The sequence below is a fragment of the Anopheles darlingi genome, chromosome 3 (assembly GCF_943734745.1).
Source record: "Anopheles darlingi chromosome 3, idAnoDarlMG_H_01, whole genome shotgun sequence".
Classification (NCBI taxonomy): Eukaryota; Metazoa; Arthropoda; class Insecta; order Diptera; family Culicidae; genus Anopheles; species Anopheles darlingi.
This window is the reverse complement of record NC_064875.1, coordinates 41,160,939-41,182,284: the sequence shown is the minus strand read 5'-3', so window position 1 is coordinate 41,182,284 and position 21,346 is coordinate 41,160,939. Positions and strand designations below refer to the sequence as shown.

The 21,346-nt window shown below is 46.7% G+C and overlaps 1 protein-coding gene across 14 annotated transcripts in view; it reads left to right on the top strand.

Annotated features, from left to right (window-relative positions):
• Positions 1–21,346, top strand: part of LOC125956033 (protein phosphatase 1 regulatory subunit 12A-like) — a 67,619-nt gene that overhangs the window by 19,035 nt on the left and 27,238 nt on the right. For 13 of the 14 annotated variants that reach the window (XR_007469130.1, XR_007469138.1, XR_007469135.1 and 10 more), the window contains exons 3-5: positions 18,866–18,978; positions 19,054–19,608; positions 19,733–19,824. Coding sequence is in view for 3 of the 14 variants with exons in the window: in XM_049687489.1 (XP_049543446.1) it covers positions 18,866–18,978; positions 19,054–19,608; positions 19,733–19,824 (760 nt within the window). In the remaining 11 variants the exon portion in view is untranslated. The other variant, XR_007469136.1, reaches the window with a different exon arrangement.

The window sequence follows — 21,346 nt, the reverse complement described above, 5'->3', positions numbered from 1 at the left end:
GAAAGATTAGATTTCGACAGCTTCCTTCGCTCGTCAATATTCCCTCCTCCTCCCTAATTTAGCTCATCTAACTATTGCTTTAAGAAGCCGATAACGCAGTGAAATGCTTTGAAGTGAAGCGATGAGTCGATCAGCTTTCAGCTGTTGGGGAGTGGTGGATGGTTCCCTCCCCTAAACATTAGGAAAGGAGGGAGAGAGAGAGAGAGAGGCTGCAAATTAGCGGTGATGGCACTGAAAACAGCAAATTAGCTCTCCTCCTCTCCCCGAGATAGCAGCGACCGACTGATTAAGTTCGCGAAAATGGCAACTTTCGTTTCCAACCTTCTGCGGTGCTCTTTCTCCGCCCCTTCGTAGAGTTGTGCCAATTTGAAGCATGCGAATGGCAACTGTTCAACTCTCAGTCGTAGTAATAACCGTTTTCCACTCGGGTGGGTCTGGGATGTTACACCGGCTGGCACATTAAAACAAAAGAAAAATAGTTAAACTTAAGGCGTATTAAAAGCATGTTAGTTTTAATTGATGAATTAATGGAGATCCTATTTGTTGTTCAGTGGTCGGAACATCTATCAGGCAAGTACGCACTTTTTTTAAATTCATATATGCACACATAAAAACGGTCCGTTCAGCATCAATTTTGTTTGAAAAAGGACGAATTATTAATTGATTATTCGGGGCCTATAAAAAAAATATTAGCATCACAAGAGAGACAGAGAGAGAGAGAGAGTGTAGTAGTGTTCCATGTTGCAGAGATGTTAATACAATCACAAAATTTAAATACTTTAAAAAAATGAAAGTAAAAAACATAAGTAAATGATACTATTTCGGTAGATAGTTTTCTCTTTATGTGCTCGAGATATTTGTCCTGGCCTAGTAGCGAGAGCCGCCTTGGTTTTCTGTCCCCAGCTGCTAACACCTTACCATATGAGGGTCATGCCTGTATGGAAAAAAAAACTATTTCTTGGAGACACTTTCCTTGTCAAAGACGTTGTGGAGTTTATGATGAGTTCATCATTAGTTTTTATGAATTTATTTTGTTAATTAACACTAATTTGCTTAGTGTTTAATAATAATTTATTATTAGTAATTTTCTTTTTTTTTAATTTCTATCAATTGTTTCGTTCCGGTTCACTACGATGCATAGGGTAAACAGTGATTCTGGGTTCTAAGTGACTCAAATTGTACCATACTAACATCTTAGTTCCTCAGGCTCATCCAGGTTGTGCGAAGTATTTGTAAAACTTGAACATTGACTAAACGATCATGCATCGATCCTCATGCATCGATACGCTTCTTACACCAATGGACATAAATATATAATTCACAGAGGCTTAGAGTTCACGTTTGTGCTACATTGAACAAATTACAAGATGACCAAAATCTAACTAAATTCTTAAACCGAAATCCTGGAACTCTATTGAACCGATATCTATTTTTTCCGGCGAACTCGACGCCCCCCGGAAGGAGCAGCCTCCATATGCTTTCACCTTCACGGTCCCATCAAGCTCGATGTTGTACGATTGACGTCACACACGCACGCTCGCACACACACACACACAACGCCTGAGCTTTCCCTTTTAATCAGCGTGCCGTCACGGATCGCGTGCCGTCGCCACCACGCCCGTCATCGTCCGTCCGTCCGTCTCGCTACGCTGCTGCGCGGTCGTGATGAGCGACGGAATTGGTTTTTCGGCTCGCAAAACGGTGTCACTGGAAGAGGGAAAAGCAGCAGCAGTAGCAGCAGCTGCAAAGGGTTTATTCCAATTCCACATCCCGCGCTTTACATCGCGAAATCGAGCAATGCGATGAAAATTGGAACGCCACTGCAAAATTTGTGCGCCGCGAGAAAATTGCCTCCGCGAGCCCGAGGTTTTCCCTCAATTTCTCCTCATTTCAGTTCACGGACTCGCGCGCGCGCGCGCTCGTCCCCTTTAATGAGGGTGAAGAAGGGTGATTTGATGTTTTCTTCACGAGAACCGTTTGTCTGGATCAATTGGTGGCTGCTGCCGGTGCGCAAGCCGGTTGATGGTTAATTGTTAATCCCTTGTCGCAATGCCGATTGCATTGCAATGTGGTTTACATTCAATTCCGAGTTTGATTGGCATAAATGGTTGAGAAGTAAACCGAATTGAAACAAGAAGGGGGGGGAAATACGATTCAATCAAATCAGACTATCCGCCGATGAACAGAGGGGGCGTGTACGTTCAGTTGTGCCTTTGGATGAGTAATTAATGTGACGCTCCACGGCGCGATCAACGCAATATGGCGAACGCAATAGCACACGCAGACGATGATGACGACCCCCGGGGGTCACGATCACTTCTTGGCTGGTCTGGTGGTGCGCTCGTATGCTTTCACCAACGCAGGCTCTCCGGGGCCATCCGCTGCGATGCAGCAGCAATTAACAATGCAGACACATTAATCACACAAACGGCACACAACGAACTGCGCCAGTGCCAGCTACCGCGAGGTCGATAAACCTGTGCTCCTCCACCAGAGTAGAGTAGAAGAGTGACACACCAGCACCAGCAGCAGCACCAGCAGCAGCACCAGCAGCAGCACCAGCAGCGCGATCGCGCACATTTCACTTTCGTTCGTTCCCTCGATTGGGATGATGATGTTCGCGGAAGCACACAATCGCATCTCGTTCTCGCGAACCCTCTTCCCCCCACCCAATCATGCTCCAGCGATTCTAATGCAAGCGAACGACAGACCAGACCGGTGGCGGCACCATCATCATTGATCGGTTCCTTCTGCCACGTTTACTGGTTGTTCTAGCAAGAACTGTTGCGACTTGAACCGACTTTGAACCAATCCACGGCACGCCGCATCCGTTGACGGTTGATGTTCCTTTTGAAGATTTACCCCAGTGGTGGTGGTGGTGGTGGCGGTGACTTCTTTCGGTTAACGCGTTGGTTCGGTTCCGCCGGTGAACCGTTTTATTGCCCAATTGATTAGTTTTATTGGACTCCCCGTCCCTCATGGGGCGTGTTAGATGACGACTAACTAGCCGGCCTAGACAGTGCGGCAACGTGGAATTTGGTAGGGAAGCTCTTAGGTGTACGAATTAACTCTCGCTGTTTCTATTCAACATTTGTGGTCTAATGTGGTTTGTGGACTGAACCATATACCTTAATGAAAGTATTTTTAGCAACCATCTTCTACCATGTTGCAAGTAGTTTTCAGATTGCTTATCGATAGATCTCCTTATGTTGCTAAACTTTTCGTTCAGAGACCATTTTTTCCCAATACTTTCATAAACATTGAGGAATTGGGTCATTCAATTGTTTTGTAAGCAGCAAAACAAATGGTACTTGTAAAGAACAATGTCTGTTTGTCATTTCGTGTTCAAAGTTTTCCAAAAAGTGTTTGACCCATTTATGGATCGCTGCTCTTTTGCGAAGTTTCAAAGCTTGATTCAAATGCATTTATTGTTGGCCATCCCATTAATAGACAGCAGCACAGTTTGTTTTTCATTCAAGCATGCTGCCAATTCTTCAAGATACATTTTCGTTCTTCTGCGTCTATCAAGCTAAAATCATCATTTTTGAACCGCGCAAATCACCTCGAAAACGTTATCTTGGCAAGAGCGCATCTACCTTAAACTGCCTTTAACATACTACGACTTTTGGTAACAACTTTCTCCATATCGCAGTATTGGAAAAGTACTTCCCGCAACAACAAAAAAATGTTATCAGAGATAAAGCTTGTCATTTTCAGTGAAATAAAAAGGTAATGTAGTTAACACTTTATCTAAACAACCTGTACTGGGTTTGTTAATTCGTACAAAAGTTAGATTTAGATCGGTCGCAGGCCCCTGTCGATGACTGGTCTTAGTTCTCGGTCTCCTCCAAGTCGAACAATTTAGCTGGCGCCACTGCTGGGTGCTGAGTGATCGCGTCTTGCGAAGGATGATGATTGATGGTTCGTTGCAACCATGGACATGTCCTCCCCGCTGATCTCCCGAAAAAGAAAAAGGGAATTCAGTAGAAAGCAAAACGCCAAATGCCTTGTCTTCGCGGGAGTGAGTAGTGTGCGCTTCCATCTATTTCCGTCCCGACTCTTAGTCCTTTAGCAATCGCTCGAAGGTTCTTCGGGTTTTTCCTTGTTCGCGCTGGTTAATGATAATTGCAAGCATTATCTCTCGTTATGCGTGTGTGAGGGTCTGTGGTGTTCGGTATTTAGTTTGGCAATATAAAGCGACATCTTTAATTGCCCGCACGCCGGCGGGTCCCAAATCGAGGTTAGGAATGTGTCGTAATGCGCATTCCTTCTGCGGAGCACACCCCCCCGGGATGCGCTCTAGGGTGAAAGAAGAACATAAAGCAAACGAGCTCACTCAACGTTTATTATATGTTGCCGCGGGACGTGACCCCGCTCTGGTTCGAGCGCTCCGTGTTCTAGACATTTCCGGATACCCGGCAGTCCTCCGGTATCGCGCTCAAATCGCGCGCTTTTGATGACTTCCGACATGATGGTAACCGGCACAAGCGCGCGGGATCAATCGATGTTGGTTGGTTGGTTGGTTGGTTCCTCGTTCGCTTCACAAAAGAAGAGTACAATCGTAGTGCTTTGTGTGTGTATGTGCTGACATATTTCTCAAGGTGGCGAGCGAGCTCTGATGATGCCGAGGATCATTAATAATAATTTCAATGAAACGACGACATGAAAAATAGCATAATGTGACGTTGCCGCCGCACAACATCTTTCTTTGCGGATTTTCTCCCGCTCCCGATGATCAGCATCAGATCGCTAGGTGTCAAGTAACGCGCGCGCGCCCGCGTGCGCTCGCGTGTTGCAGTTTCGGAAGATCGGAAGATCATTACGTAAGCCGAGGATGAATGGAGTTCTTTTGTGCGCGCCGCCGCCCAACTAACCACCCAGCCAGCCAACCAATGCTGCTGATGTGGTGTGAACACTCTTTCTCTCCTTTCCCTCTTGATTTTGGGTTTATTTTCTTGCGCTTCTCCTGCGCGCGGTAAATTATGCTTCCCATTCGACGACAAATTGTGATTGTGCGCGTCGATGTCGCGCGCACCCCCGGCGCGTCGTCAACGAGCGATCTGTTCGCCGAACTTATGAAACATTAATCGAGGGCCGATCGCGCTATCACGATGCGCATATTCGAGCGCGTCGACCGCGCATACAATGTATCGAACATTTGAACCTGTTTTGTCTCATTTTTGGGGCTTCGATCGGGGTGCGACCACAAGATGATAACGATCGGCGGCGATGCTGCTTCACGCCCCCTCCACTCCATATTGAGCGCCGAATTGGCGGTGGTGGGGCGTGCCAAGGAAGGTGATGTGTGATGGAGGCCTCTCTGCTGCTGATACTTCTGCACCTTCGCAGACGCACGCAGCACCATCGTTGTTGCTCCAATGCATGCTTTCTGTCAACTTTCCCATCGCGACTTTCGCGCTAACCACCGAACCGTTACGCTCTGGCCTCTGGTAATGTGTCTCGCGGCGTGTCTCGTTTTGCCAAGATATTGCCAGCAGAAGAAGATCGCCGCTTTTGGGAGGAAGAGGAAGACCGACCGACCTGTTTTTGTTGTCAGTGGCTCGGATGAAACCGAAATCTTTTTTCGCGTCATATTCACACGCACGCACGTACGGCTAAAATGGTCAAAATAAACTAAAGCACCAACCAAATGCAACATTAATAATTCATAACAGCAGCAGCAGCAATGGCAACAACATCTCAAGTAAAGTGCGTAGCTGCGACGGGACGTGAGGAGTGAATACTGTCTTTCTTTTTCTTCGTTTTTAGTTTATGCGCGCTGCCAAGTTGGTTAGTTAAACTTGCTGCAACACACACGCGCACACGTGCACACGATGGTTAATGTAAAATAAATAGGAACACAAAATTGAATTAATAATAAGCGAGAGAGTAGGAGTAGAGGAGAGTCGCGCCGTGATTGCAAACCGTTCGCCCGCTCGTGAAGGAACTTAAATGTTTGTGTCCGTGTATGATGACGACGTCTCGTCCCCGCCCCCTCGTTGGATAAAAACTACCAAAAGCGAAACTAATTAAATGAAACTATTCGTTCCCGTCACCGCCCCAAAACCGCCGACGATTTTGTCAATTCACAAGCGGCTGGTGACCCGTGCCCGGCCCCCAGTTGGTGGCCGCGCCACAACTTGTCACTGTCGCCGACGCCGCCCCCTACTTTCACTGGGTTCTGGCCTCCATTAGGCCTACGGTTGGAGTAAACATAAGTAATGAAGAAATTAGCTCGATCGGGGTGCGATCCGGAGACGCAGAGCCTTCCCGTGGCAAGGGCGGTGGAGGTGAAACACTTGGCGGCAACTCACGCACGTCGTCTGGTCTGTGCCCGGCAGAAAAGCATAAGCGTCTCCTCCGATATGCCGTCCGTCCGACGTCGGGGCGTATAGACAGATGCTTTCGAATGATTGTCTCTCTGTTTGTGTGTACGTGTTGGCTCGTTCGAGTTTGGGGTTACATTTTTCATGCTCTGATTTTCGCCCTCCAATCATCGGTTTTGAATATTCACCACATCATCCCTTTGATGTGTTTGCTCGCGCTGGTTTAATTTAATGCTTTCTTCACGCGATAAGCCAGCCACGCGTGTATTAAAATGTATTAAATTTAATTGATTCAATTAATTGAACGCGGCATACCGCGGTGTTTGATAAATAAATGCGATTGTCGTGCCGGTTCGGGAAAGTAACGAGCATAGTTTTTTTTTATGGATTGTAAGTAATTAATCGTTTTGAGGTATTTTGGTGTAAGACTAGAGACTAGAGCCGCTAATGTTAATAATTTCATTGCCAGTTGCTTTGCAGCGAAATATGGTCGAATTATTACTACGTTTATGATATTCGGAAATAGATGAAACACATTTGCCCTGTTAATTGGTGGATAGCAAACTGCATATTTTATACTGGAGGGGCCGATGTTAGAAATAAAATAAATTAAAGGTTTAATTAAAAAAACGTATTGCTCCTGAATGGCGAGCTTTTCAAGAATGATGCGTCACTTTTGTGTGTACGTCAAAACTTCATAAACGTATGAAAAAAGGCAGTTTTTCATCTTAAATACTGCTACTTTTATATTGTATTTATACGTCATGTAAAGTTGTGGGTTTTTGATTCCAAATCATGAGAAAAATCTTATTTTCAGTTTCAGATCTTCTAAATAATGAGTAAATTTATATGTTGTACCTCGCCTGTTACCTACAAAAGCTCATTATCTAACGGAAGATGTAAAAATCATCTCAGATGATTTTACTATGTTTTTTTTCCCGATATTTTTACTCCGATGCTGCCCAAAAATTATCACATTTATTTTGTGTATTTCTTCTTAAAATCCTTCTTTTAATATTTATTTTTTAATTTTAAACAGTGATATTTTGAAATTGAACTGTTAAATCAATGAAAAATCATAGAAATGTACCTGTTTTGCTTCGAATAGCATAACATTAATCTTACAGAATCGCATCTGTACAAAAGCATCTGCACTAACAAACGTAACTGTTAAACATACGGCTCGTCCGTCATTATATATGTTAAAAAAAAAACAAACGTAACTGTCAAAACGCGTGTCTTATATCTCTGTTACGATACCAAAAACACCTTTAAACAAAAAAACACGACTCTCTCAAATAGTAATTCATTACATTTTATACAATACCATCAACCCCTCGCTCGCTTTCGACCCATTTGCCTCAAATAACAAGCTGTCTACAGTGTCCAGTGTAGGGATGTGGGATAAGCACCAAAAAAGGGAAACGAAAAGAATAATGAAACGTGTGCCGTTGTTGTTGTGCATGCAGTGCAGTGCGTTTGCCCATGATAGGGCGCCGGCCGCCAGATTGGTGATGGATCGTTTGCCAAATCAACCCCGACTAGCATCGACGGTCAGCGCCAGCCAGCGGTGTATGATTTATGTACATTCGTTCCCGCGATCTCTTGCGATACCTATCGCGAACTTTAAACGTGCAACAGAAAGCAACAAAAAACAAAAAAAAACCTGATGAACCGACGATGACGAAAGGAAAAAAACGTCGTTATCCTAGGCTAAAAGCGCCTTTAGTTAATCTAATTATTGATACTGTCAAAGCCATAACGCCGCCGCCCGCTTCTGGATAGCACGGCGGTGCGCACAGTTTGCTTCATTGACAGTTAGCTGACAGTTTGTTGCATCTGACGTCCCCCCCCTGTCCCGCTTTCCCTGCATCAATCGAGCTTTCCTGCTCCCCCCCCCCCTCTCATCGGAAAGCATCTGAATCGCATCGAGTCCATATTTCATACACATTCTTTTTTTGTGCCGCGATCAGCGCTCAGCTTACTATCCGGTGGTTGCTGCGCGCTGCGCGTGTGACTTCTACTCTCTCGCGGTCACGGTGAGCCTCGATTGGCGCTCGATCAGCTGCTGCTGATGGCGACGTCGACGACGGTGGTGGTGGTTTGGAAGTGGAATCGCATTTGCCGCAGCACATTCCAAAACACAAATCCATCCATCATGATGGGAGCCTGAGCCAGAACCGAGCTGGCTGCTGACTGGCTGGCTGGACCGCTGCACTGCGCTCGCGATCGCTTCGCGTTTTGCCAAATGTGGTGTGTTTGCACAAAGCCGCAACTTCGCGATCGCGAGCGCACAAAACCAGTGTCAGCCTGCCAGCCTGCCAGCCTGCTTGCTTGGTGCAGCCAGGTGCACCCCTAGACAAAATTAACAAAACACACACACACACATACGCACACGCACACGCACACATGCTGCCCCCAATGGCGAGGGCGAGTAATCTAGTGGAGGGGGTGGTTGGTACGGTGTTGGTGTGGAGGTCGATGTCAAACTGTCAAAAGTGTTTATCATCGCGCTGGCTGTCGCTCGATAAGCTCAGCAGCACCACCATGCCAGCTGCTGCTGTCCAACCTGGTCGCAACTAGTGTTCTGTCGAGTGCGCACCGCGCACCAAACACCGTCGTGTGGACCTGATTATAAGCTAAACCTTTCGTCTCGATCGTCGATGATGTTACTTTGGCAAAGACTGATTTTCGAAAAGTAGAAAGTCTTACGCCATTTCTCCACACAGCACTTTTTGGTTTGCTTTTGCGGGCGAAAGAACAGAACTGCCATTTTTTGTTAGAGCAGCAAGTAGAAAATTTGACGAAAGACGGGAAAAAATACGTAGGGACCGATGAAATCGAACAATTTCATGTTGATTTGTTTAGGATTTTTTTCTTTTTTTTTTCATATGATTATTGTTTTGAAATGCAGTTTCAAAGTTTGCAGTTGAACTTTAACTCTGATTGAATTTGTTGCGAACGGTTCTATCAACTTTTTTAGCAATTGTGTTTTGCACAGACTTGACGTTTTTCTAACATACAGACGTTATGTTTAGCTAGGAAAATTTCGCTGGCAATTTCAGAACCATGCGGTGTGTAGAAACGGCGTTAGGCAAAATTGCTCGAAAGAATGCGACCACCATTAGGACAAAGATAAAGGCGCGAAAGCTCCTGTTTTGTTGTGGCAAATGCAAATTTGCCAACTCCTTATTCTGTACGATCCTCAATCTCGGGGGACACCGCGGATTAACACATATCTTTTGCTGACTGACAAGTTTCTGCTCCCGTTGCTGTTGCTGGCTACCGTAAACTCGCGCTCCAGGCGGGGATTTGGGACGGGAACACAGTTTACAAACTATCGATCGATCGGCAGCAGCAACAGAAGCCAGCTAGTAAGAGCAAGCAACTTGATGCCAGAGTGTTAAAAATGCATTGTGACAGAAAGAGTGACACCGTTGCTTCACAGGAGGGGATGAATGCGGGGTGGTTATCGGAACACCAGGTGGCTACATGTGAGAAACACCAGCAGTAGCAGCAGCAGCATCTACGGTGCCACACCGTCGGTCCAGGACCTTGTTTCTATTGCTGCAACAAAAAGTGGCATTGACTGTGTTGCTCCCCCAGGGGGGGGGGGAGTGTTGTCTGGACAAATGGACTGGACCAATATGGGCTTTTGACCGCGTGTGTGCGTGTGACCCTTTCCCTTGAGGGGCAGCACCGAGCAACGAGTTGGTTCCGTTCCGTTGGATTGATGTTGGGTTGTTTTATTTTCTGTTTTTTTCTGCTGTGTTTTGACTGCAGCGAAAACACCCCCTGGGCCATCTATCAAGTTACTGGACAATTCTGTAAATTGTGCTTGCACGAGGACAAAGCAAACGGAGCAAAGGGGCTGGCTGGCAAATTGATACGCTATCTTTTGCTCTCTAGGGTTAGAAAAGACACTTTCAAACTATTCATATTTGAGTTTTTGTTACGCATTCTGAAATTAATGCATTAAGGTCCATGGTCACGATTGCCATTTTCCTTTAAGAACTGTCAAAAAGAGGTTATAATAATGTTGCTAACGTGCCCGAGCACGAGTAAGAGGAAAATCAAACTTTGTTTTCTATCCAAGCTGCTATTAGACAGTACTGTTGGAAATTCGCTCGAATTTTATTTATCGAAACTTATTTCTCTTCTAACAATATAATTTGGGAATTATTTGATTTAATAGTAATTCAAACAGCTGTTAAAATTTCTATAAGTTCACATGTATTCATTTCTGACGTTTGCGTTTGCTTCCTACGCTTGTTGGTGTGTGTACGTTTGTTGCGAGTTGCAAAACGAAGTTGCTATCGTGGCCGTGTATCTGAAATAATGTTTCGCAGGTCACCAAATGAGAACCAATAAAGGTTTCTTAACTGTGAAAGCTGCAATCGTGGTCATGCACCGGTACAAAAAGCATTTCATAATTTGCGGTGCACATTTTACATTTTTCGCTAAACAAATACGGTTGGTCCGCATGCGAAACGCGCTCACTCTCGAAACACGTCGTCCCAAGTGATGGTACCTCGCCTTTAGTTAGCATGTGACCATAAGCTACGGCGGCGACGGTTTATTGACGCGTGTCCATGCCCAAAGCGGAGATGAACCGCGGGGGTAAAAAAACGAGCCACGTGATGGAATTTGGAATGGAAATGCAAAAAAGCGAGCGGCAACTAGGAGTTTGCTGTAATTTATTCTCGCCGTGCCACTCGAAATGTGCAGAAAAATGCGCCCAGCAGTACCTTTCCTTTCTCTCTCTCTCTCTTTACATATATAAATAAACTGGAGACAACGATTGCATGCAATTATGGCGCGAGATCGATGTCGATCAGTCGATTGTAGTAAAGTTATATCTTCAATTTTATTACCGCTTAAAATTGTGCCTCGTGCGCTGCGCGCAAACTACATCACATCGGCACACGGGACACCACAGGAATAAATGCTCCTCAGTTCGGCCGACCGTTAGTTGACTGATTACAGAAACGGAATTAAAAATGAAACGAACTCGTCGTAGTCGTCGTTCCCCCGTGGTCCGTGCAACGCGCGGCCAGAACAGTCGCGCGGTTGAGTGAGTTTGGAAGCGGCCATAAATTTATTCCATCCCTGCCAGCAAGTCAGCTAGCCAGCCAAGCCAGCCTTACTACTAACGATGGTGCACTCGATGGTGTACTGCAGTTGACCTACATTGGATTGCAGCTAAACCCACCCCACCCCGTTGGGTTGTGGGATTGACTCCCCTTTTGAGCTCTATAGTTGTACTCGTCGGTCATTGACACCACCGACCGACCGTCACACAAGTTGCGCATATTTGATTTCGAGGGTATGCGTTTTCGGTGATGGTTTTTGGTGGGAGGGAGATGATCGGTATGTTGAAAGTAAATTCTTTACGCTTGGAAAGATGAAGAGCAAGGGAGAGAAAGGTTGCCTATTAACAATCCGATGATGATCACTAATGATGAGGAATGAAAGAACGAAACAGGCTGCCTATTTACCATTGACTAATATTGACTTACTAACGATGATGATCGCTAATGATCGTGGAAGAACGAATTTTGCCCCGGCCATACGAAAACACTTCAATCTGTCGTTTGAACTGTCAATTAGCGAACTATCCAAGCGATTGTCTTCTAGAAGGGATCCAGCAACGGAATTGATTCTCTGTTGGAATGTGGTTTTTCCTGTAGCAATCATCAGCTGACGTGTGTGTGTGTGCTAAATATAGCGAATATATTTTATTACCATCGGGCTTTGACTTCTGCACCAGGAGAAATTAGGTGTCAGACCCTTTTCAGGTCCGACAAAGACAATTGTGCAAAAGAAGAGAGACAATTGTGTGAAAGAAAGACACTCACACGTGTCACCCGCCCATACGGTGTGTTGTAACCAATTTCAATCTCGATTACCGCTGCTCGCGTCCCTTCCTTCACCCGAGACTAGGGCTGATGTATGACTTTAATGTATTTATAGCACTAGCACTACGGTGCGATTCAGTGTCTGTTGGGTGGCACCGGTGGTCCCGTACGATGGTGCGTGAGCGACGGATGGTGGCAAGGCAAGTTTATGTTTATTGTTATGACCGTTTGATCGCTTTCCTTATTCGCCTATTAGGGCGACGTGTGGTGTGCGATATTCTGGTGCCACGACGCGATCGCGCAATGGTTGCAGATGATCGTGTAATTTATTTTCTACCATTTTTGCTGCAGTTTGCTGCTGCTGCTGCTGCTGTTGCGGCGAGTAAGCGCTGCCGCTTGCCTGCACATTTAGAGTAGTAGAATATTTTTGCGTATTAAAAGTAAATATGGGTTCCCCTCCCAAGAGGCACAGGTCTGTGTGGTGGTGTTGAGTTGGCATTGTGTGGGAATAGTAGGGAGAGAATAGTTCCGGGAGCGTGATGGTGATGATGCACTGGAGATTAAATCGCTTCTTAATACGGTTTGTGCGGCGGATGTGGGTTGTTTGAGGATGGGAATGATTTTAATTCACCTTTTTATGATTAGAGGATACTGCTGCTGTATAACGTTCAACAACTCGCTTAAATCATTTGCTGCGAGTGTATATTTTTGATTGACTGTGTGCTTATAGTTTTTGTGAAGAGTTGATAAAAAACTGTGAAACTTTTGCTACGAAAAAACAAACTTTTAAGGATAGTTTCTAGTTTTTGTTTTTTAAATGAAAACATGTCCAAATTGCTATGAACAAATATTACTCCAAAAAGGGGCATATTCAAGAGAACTGCGGTTACGCTAGTGTAGCATGAACATTGTCAAACAGCATGTTGATTGATTGAGCCGCTATGACTTTTAGGTCGAAATCATGTCCAGTTCTTGCCTGGAGTTTATTTTTAATTGCATATAAAGTTTTGAGATTTTGTTGTAATATATAAAATCAGAGAACATAAAAGCGTGAAATTTGCTAAACGCATTCTAAATAACGCATATTATAATGAAGTATGGCACTTGTGCTAACTGAATAATCAGCAGAAACCCTAAATAATCAGCCGAATTAAATAGGGAATGCGACAGCCACGACAATTAGCTAAATAAATAATAGATACAAACAGCAAACTGGAGTGCAAGATTAAGAATATCTTTTGTAAAAGAACAAGAATATCTCTTAATTTTATCGTCCTTAGAAAATCATGGAATAACTAAAAGACTTATATGCTACTGGCTACCCTAATCGACTAACCAAAACCTACCAAATACAATTTAGATCCGATGGCAACTACAAAAGTTGCAACCGATTCACACTGCTAAATATCCTTGACGTCGGCCATGTTTATTTACCTTTCGTTTGCATCTTTTGGCCAAGGATTGATCGGAATCCAGGCGCTCTCGAAATGGTTAATGCTTTGCTTAGAAAGCGGCTGTTGTGTATGTTAAAGTTTCCGCCATCGAAACAGGGATGCTCCCGTGTCCTCCAGCCATCAGCCAATGCATCACCATGTCCGGGATAAGCAACCATTTGTCAGCAGGAAAAAGTGATTTAACATCTCAAAACTGAAAACCGACCTGCCATGCTTTTTGCTTTGGTTGCGCTGTTGCGTTCAATCGATTTCATCGTCCTGGCGCGTTGCTCTTGTATGCTGTCGTCTTGCGTGCACATCTGGCGTGATTTGATCAGTTTAGCCGTTCCCTGGCACAACATCCCGATGCATCCCGGCCGTTCGATGCAAATTGATCGTAAATCAAATGCCACCAAAAACGAGGTTAAAATACACACAAACACACACGCATGACGCACTACCAAAGAACATCGATTTCGTACGGGATTTGGCAAAGAAACCAACGTGACGTGTAAGGCGAGATTTGCGAGAGGAGATGCCTTTCCTGGATTAGCCAACTTCCGCAAATGGCGCAACCGTCGGGCGCGGAGGGGGTAGTACGGTGGTGATCGTAAATGTATTTATTGCTGCTGCAATACCGCAGATCCTGTGCACCAAATGCAGGTGCCAGAACAGAACACAGAAGCGTACGTCGCTGCTGCCAAGGCTTTTGGCTCGATTGATCATTCGGTTACATTCGGCGGCGGGTGGTTGTGCTAATTGATGTGCGGCGGGACTAACGATGAACGGGCCAGCAGGGAAAATGATACACGCTCTACGGCAGCCGGCACGTTGCACGCTGCAACGACAGTCACGACGAATATAGGCCAGTCCACAGAAAAGTTGTTCGTGAGTAATGTTCCGTTTCCCTTCCTGCGAGAGGCGACGTGCTGCGACAGAGGCAAAAGTGCTTGACAAAACCAACACACAGACCAAAAAAAGGTTTCTGCTCATAATTTGTCGATTAATCAATTGGCTACCGTTTAACGTGTTATTTGCACAGGGAGACGACGGTGGCCTTTTGCGGACCAATCTGTTGTGCGTCACATAAATCGTGTCCCCCCTCTTCTCAATCTTTCTCTAGTGGTTAGAGCAAAACACACGACGGCGGGCTAACGGGGAGCACGAGCGGCTACACTTAAGAGCCGTGCAAGGTGAGAGACCTTGTAGGTGGTGGAACTCCAGTAGCAGCGCGACGCCGCCTCTGTGCTTGCCTCAAATCGATCGATCGAATCGAATCGACGAAGCACAAAAAACTTCAAGAAAGGCGTTTTGGAAAATAATAATGAAGAACGAAACCAAAAAAAAAAAAACGGTTGACTTCGTATCGATCCTCACGATGCTGCTGTTCGCTCTACTGCTCCTTGTGTCAACAGCGTCTTAAGCCGCGCTACCGCAACTACTGTCGCTAATCGATAATAAATCCTTTCATTTTGGCTTTTATTGGTCCCGATCCCGTTTAAGGGTGATCGCGACAGCAACGGCACCGTTGATCGCAAAAATCGGCGAGATCGACCAATGATGATCGCGGAGGGAGGGTAAGGAAAGAAGGTGAGGAAGTGTGACCGTCGTCGAGTGTGGTGGCGATCCCGATTTCCAGAAATGGTTTCGATGGATGAGAGCAGTGAGAGAAGGAGAGAATGAGGAGACGAAGAGACGAAGAGAAAACGAGGAGCGTTACTAATCTGCTTATGAGCTTGCCAATCGTCTCTGATCAGGAGCGCGCACCACCTTCCTTCGACTTCTCCGGCGATGCCCGGTGGCGGTAAAGTGGACGATGATCGGTCTGACACATCGTGCGTCGTGTGTGTGTGTGTTTACGTGCCTGCTGTTGGACACTAGTGTTTCTTCGTGTCTCGAGGTACTACGAGTTGGACCTGGAGATCTCTGAAAACGAGGAACGGGTGAGGTGAGGTCGTGAAGTGCTTGCGCTCGAGTGCAACGAGTTCGACCGAAGAGAGGTGACAGCAAAAGCTCACAATTTATGACAACTCGCCGCCCTTCTGCGATATGACGATGATGATGATGATGATGATGGTGAACGAGTTAAAAACGAGATGAGCGTGAAGCAAAAGAAGGTGGTGGCGTTCTTGTGAACCACCGGGCAAGCGTCGTCGTCGTTACCTTCTTATGACACACGTATGAATGAAACCGTTCGCGCCAGTAATTACGATTGTAACGCGCCTCTGTGTGTGTGTGTGCCCTGGGTCTGCCGGCTGCGTGACAACCTTTTTCTTCACTCTGGCTACGGCTCCGGTTGCGGCTACTTCAGCTGGTGCTACTGCTGCTGCTGTTACTGCTGAGAGATTTTGTCGTTTCGTTTCTTATGCTCCATTCAACCGCTCTGTCGTCTGCCCCGTGCTGTGTGAGCCCCCGGTTTCTGCTGCTGCTGTTAGTGAGCAATTCAGTTTATTGATTCAGTTGCGCCGGCGAAGCGATGCCTTCCTTTTTTCTCCAACACGCCATGTGGAGACTTCTCCCAACATCTCGGGGAGAGTGGCGAGGGAGAGTGTTTGCAAAGCTGTTTCGTGCCTCGTTCTTCGTATTATATATATTTTTTTGTGTGTGGTATCTGTTCTTCTCACATTTCAACATCACCGCGGTGACGTTTGGTTGTCTACTTTATGCCACACGTTCTCTGCTCCGGCGGCAGGCTCCGGCTGCAGGTCTCGCATCGTATCGGATTGCATTTCGCAGGTTGCATCGTCGGTCGGCCGCCGTACCGCGCCGCACCAAGACTGAGATTGCGGAATGGCGGTGCGTACACCTTGCAGCAGCAGCAGCAGCACACCTGGGTATCTAATGTTCGCGGTTTCAGGCATACCACCAGCACCTACGGGGACAGTCTGTGCAGTCAGGGTGAAGACGTGAGAAAATTCGAAGCCACACGCACAAAAGACGCACCGCACGGCGAACGCGTTGCCCTCGAGAGGGATCTATGGCGACCGCAGTGTGGAGTAGAGTAGTGCCGGCATATGTGTGTGCGTTGCGTAGATAATTTTTATCATTTTAATTCGTACTTTTTCTTTTCTACTCCTCGTCGTTTGATTCGTTGCAGGTTTATATCGATTTTATTATAAAGTCGCATAAGCAAACAATTGAGATGCCAAAATCGGCTTACTACTGAGTGAAGCTAACGTCCGCCAACAAATGAGCTATAGGAATTGGAATACTCCTATGGTTGGCCGTTTAATTTCGTTGGCAATTACACATCGATGTTGCGTGTAGCTTATCAATCTGAATGTCAGATACGGTTTACAATTAATTAATCAATGCCAAACGGTCAAACTCAATCGTTTTGCTCACACCAAAGGCAACGAACGACGCACGACAGGGGTGCTCATAAGTATTATGGTCCTTTATGGTGCGGATTGTGCCTTCTTCCATGACAGTTGGAGTGTCCGGATAGAGGCCTGCATCATCGCCTGCTGATCTCCAGGGAATTCCTAACTGGTGGTTATCGATTGCTACCTGTCCGGCGCATGATTAGCAGCATTGCACAAGACAAAGTGTAGGGATCGAACACGAGCTTGATCTTGGTTGTTTGGTCTCCCTTGTTACACGCCAGACCCCTGGTGAGCTAATTAAGTTCTTGGCCAATAACATATTTGTCTGGGTTCATGCTGAGCAAAAATATAGATCGTTGCACGGCTGGTAGTTAAGAGGCGCACCACGCGGAATTGCCATTGGCATTGAAAATTGATACTGAATGTTTGATAGTTTTTTCCCCCCTTTACTGGATCGAAACCTTGCCGTAGTTATCGCAGTTGGTTTGGTCGATAGAAAAGCCGCTGCTGAACAGCTGAACCCACTCCAATGTCGCCGATGACGTACGAAAACAGAATGTGTGTGGTTGTGAGTGTTGTGTGTAATGGGTGGAAATCTTAAAACATTCGCCATCCACCTTCCGCCTCTCCATGTCCATGAAATGGAAAGCTGAGGGGTAACCGGTAGAGTAACGATAAACCGCTTTTAACCATTTTACGATGTTGTCCACAGTTGGTGGTTAAAGGCCATATTGTGGTGTGGTGGTGCGTGTGCTCTCTTGATTGGCCTTGCCGCCGTTTGTTTGTTGGCCAATGAGGCCTGAGGATGCTAATTAAAACACGCTGTTCTGCACCCAGCGTGTTCTGGTCCAGGCAGGCAAGCAAGCGATTTGGATGCGCGGTTGGTCCCTAGGTTCTAGGCTGAAAGGGTATTCTGTGGCATTTCGCTGGAAGAGGGTCGCTCGATCGAAGCGATCGTCCAAAACGCGAGCTCCGGTAAAAGCGGAGCTCAACTCGCGATCGTCCAAAACGCGAAGCCGGTAAAAGCGGAGCTCAACTCGCGATCGCCACGATCTTGTAATAATGGTCCGGTTACGTCTCCCAAGGTTCTCCCTCTCTCGCTTTCTTACTCTCTCTCTCTCTCTCTCTCTCTCTCTCTCTCTCTCTCTCTCTCTCTTTCTCTCTCTCTCTTTCTCTCTCTCTTTCTTTTTTTCTTGCTCTGGCTTGTCTTCTGGTCGATTGACGTCAGAGTGAAGAGGGTTCCCAAGATTTTTTCCTTTTTTTTTGGGGGGAGGCAATCCAGATCACTTTTCGCATTTCTCTCGCGCTGCATCGGTTATATGCCGCTCCTGTTGTCCCTCTTGCCACGGTATTTTTTCCTTTTTGCTTCACGCTTCCAATTCACCACGCTCACCATAACGATGATGAGAGAGGGAAGAGGGGCAAGACATTATCGACACCAGACCATTTTCAGCTGTCAGAGGCGCCCAGAGTGTTGTGTGGTCGAACCGCGCGGACCATGAAGCGGGGTGTTGTGGAAAAGAAATCATAATTTTCTGCTCGAAAATTACCCTCAACCTTGAGTGCCAAATATTGTGGTGGATGGCGGTGTGACGTTGGCGGTATGCTGGAACTGGTGGGCGGATGATGATGCGACGAGAATGGCATATTTATAGAACGCAACATTTTTACATCTGTTTGCCTATTTTGCGTAGCTTTTTAGTATAACTGGGCCTTAAGACAGTGTGATCATGTCATATGTTGTGCCACATTGCAATCCCAATAAGTTATGGTTGCCATGTGTAGTGACTACTCTGCACATTTTCTATCATAGTAACATTGTTAAAATATTGCAAACTCAATTCATAGTTTTCAACCTTTTGTTGCCTTGTTATGACTTGTTGTTTAATAGATTTCTGTGTTTCTGTTCCATTTCTTTACAGGCATGCATAGACGACAATCTTGACATGGTGGAGTTCCTCGTACAGAAAGGTGCCGACGTGAACCGGAAGGATAATGAAGGCTGGACACCGCTGCATGCTACAGCGTCATGCGGGTACGGCACTCTACGGCTAGCGTAACCAGTTTATGCCACAACTAATATTGGGTATTCTCCCGTTTCTCGTTGTAGCTTCCTGAGCATAGCCCGCTATCTGATAGAGAATGGAGCCGATTTGGCCGCGATCAACAGCGATGGTGAGCTGCCGGTGGATTTGGCCAATTCGGACGCCATGGAGGATCTGATACACCATCACAATGAGCAGCAAGGCATCGATTGTGACGAGGCCCGGCAAGCCGAAGAGCGAATCATGCTGAGTGATGCTACCAAGTGGTTGCGCACGGACAGTAGCGACTGTGATAGACCGGACCCGAAAACGGGCGCCACGGCGATGCATGTGGCGGCCGCCAAGGGCTACAACCGGGTGCTGAAGCTGCTGCTCGAGGGGCGCGGTGATATCGATCGGCAGGATGTCGATGGATGGACACCACTGCATGCGGCCGTATACTGGGGCCAAAAGGAAGCCACGCAGATGCTGCTCGATGCCGGTGCGGACATCGACATACAGAACTACAGCGGTCAGCTAGCAAGCGACAATGCGCCCAAGGATATCCTAGTATTGCTCGATAAGGCCCGCAAGAACCAAGCGAGACGCACGAAGCGCCGACCACCTAGTCTCGGCAATAGGTATGTGTGCGATAGCCGGGACAGGCAACGATCTCTGTTCCGTATGCACTTTATAACAAAAAATCCTCACTAACTCTGTTCTTCCCGTTCTCTTTCGTTTTCGGTCAACTTGGGTCGGGAGCAGAATTACGGACGGGTTTGAAAACAGTACCGAAACGCCAACAAAGGTCATTCGGGTGGAGATGAAACCGATCGACAACAATAAGGAGAAAGAAGGTATGATTATCATCACGCCAGCAAAAATCATTGCCTTCATTATTAGCCTTTCCCGCCCGAACGATGCACTGTGCCATTGTTAGTGAGGGGTTCTCTCCGCTGAAACCGAGTGGTCGCGAGCATTTAGAAGTCAGGATCGGTGCGGACTTGAGGTGCAGATTGACTGCTGCACGCATACGCTGGCTTTCTTTTAAAACATGCACCCGAAACATGCACATCTCGCTCCCTGTGTCTGTGTCCGCTTGGGTTAACGCGAAGCATCTACCTCGAAGGCCCCTGAAGAACCCCAGACGCTGGTCTACTCGTAACCATTTCTTTTGCTTTGTTGGCTTATCTATGTGGCCGCAAACGGTGTCCAGCAGAGTAGAGTAGTGGTACTATTGCTACTGCTGTGCCTGCTACTGTTGCTGCTTCTGCTGGTACTGTCCTCGGTGCGCCCCGGGTCTTAATATCGGCTAATTCGTATCTCTTTCGACATTCTTTCCCCCTGTTATCCCCATGGCTTCTTCAATTAATACCCATACACACTTTTCCCTGCCGTTACTATGGGCCGGGTGTCCGTCGGTCGTCGAACTCTATCCCCTGCCATTCGCTCGATATCCTGTGAATGTGAGTTCTGGTGTGTAAATTGTATCCTTGTTAAGTCGATGTGATTCCCTTCAAAACCCCCCAATACAACAACGCACTCACCGGATCGGAACGGGAACGGGAACTGGAATGGCAGATGCTGACGGTACCGATACTAGCAGTGGCGACGAGCAGCTTGATCCGGATCTGGAAGCATTGGAGCAGCAACCCGAAGAAGACGAAGAAGCTGTTGAGGAGGAAGATGAGGAGGAGAACGATGTAGAAGGAGAAGAAGAAGAGGATGAAGAGGAAGAAGAGGAAATGGAGGAGGATACAGTCGACGACGTAGAGGAGGAGGACGGAAGCGAAGAGCAAGAAGAAGAGGAGGAGGAAGAAGAAGCAAAGCAAGAAGATGTTCCGGATGCAGCGGTCGTCTCACTTCCGCAGCGTGTACTCCATATTGAGCAACAAGTTCTCCTCGACCCTCGGACGGTTCCGAAGGCGCAGGATGAATACGAAGAATCCGAGGAGGAAGGGGAGGAACATGATGATGCCAGTGTCTCATCGGAACCGTACTCCTCCTCCAATCCATCGGCCGACAGTAGTGTAACCGAGTCGGAAACAGGTGCAGTAATCAATCTATTTTCGCGACCCGGAAGGAAACCTTTAGCACGTATCCGTGTACTCTCTCTTTCAATCTGCACATCCTCACAGAAGAGTGCTATCGTACATACCACTAGCGTGATATTGGGTTTTTGCTTGACATTGGGTTTGTATAAGTGCGTGACAAGCACACGTGAGGAATGAGATCGTTTTTCTGTGTTCTGCTTTTTGACGATCGAGCAGTTGATCGTACTGAGCTGCGACAGAGAGAGGAGAGACGGGGTTACCTTCCAGGGTTTGTGTGCTGCTTTCGTTTGGGTTTTCAATTGAATGTTTACTGCGTTGCCATTCT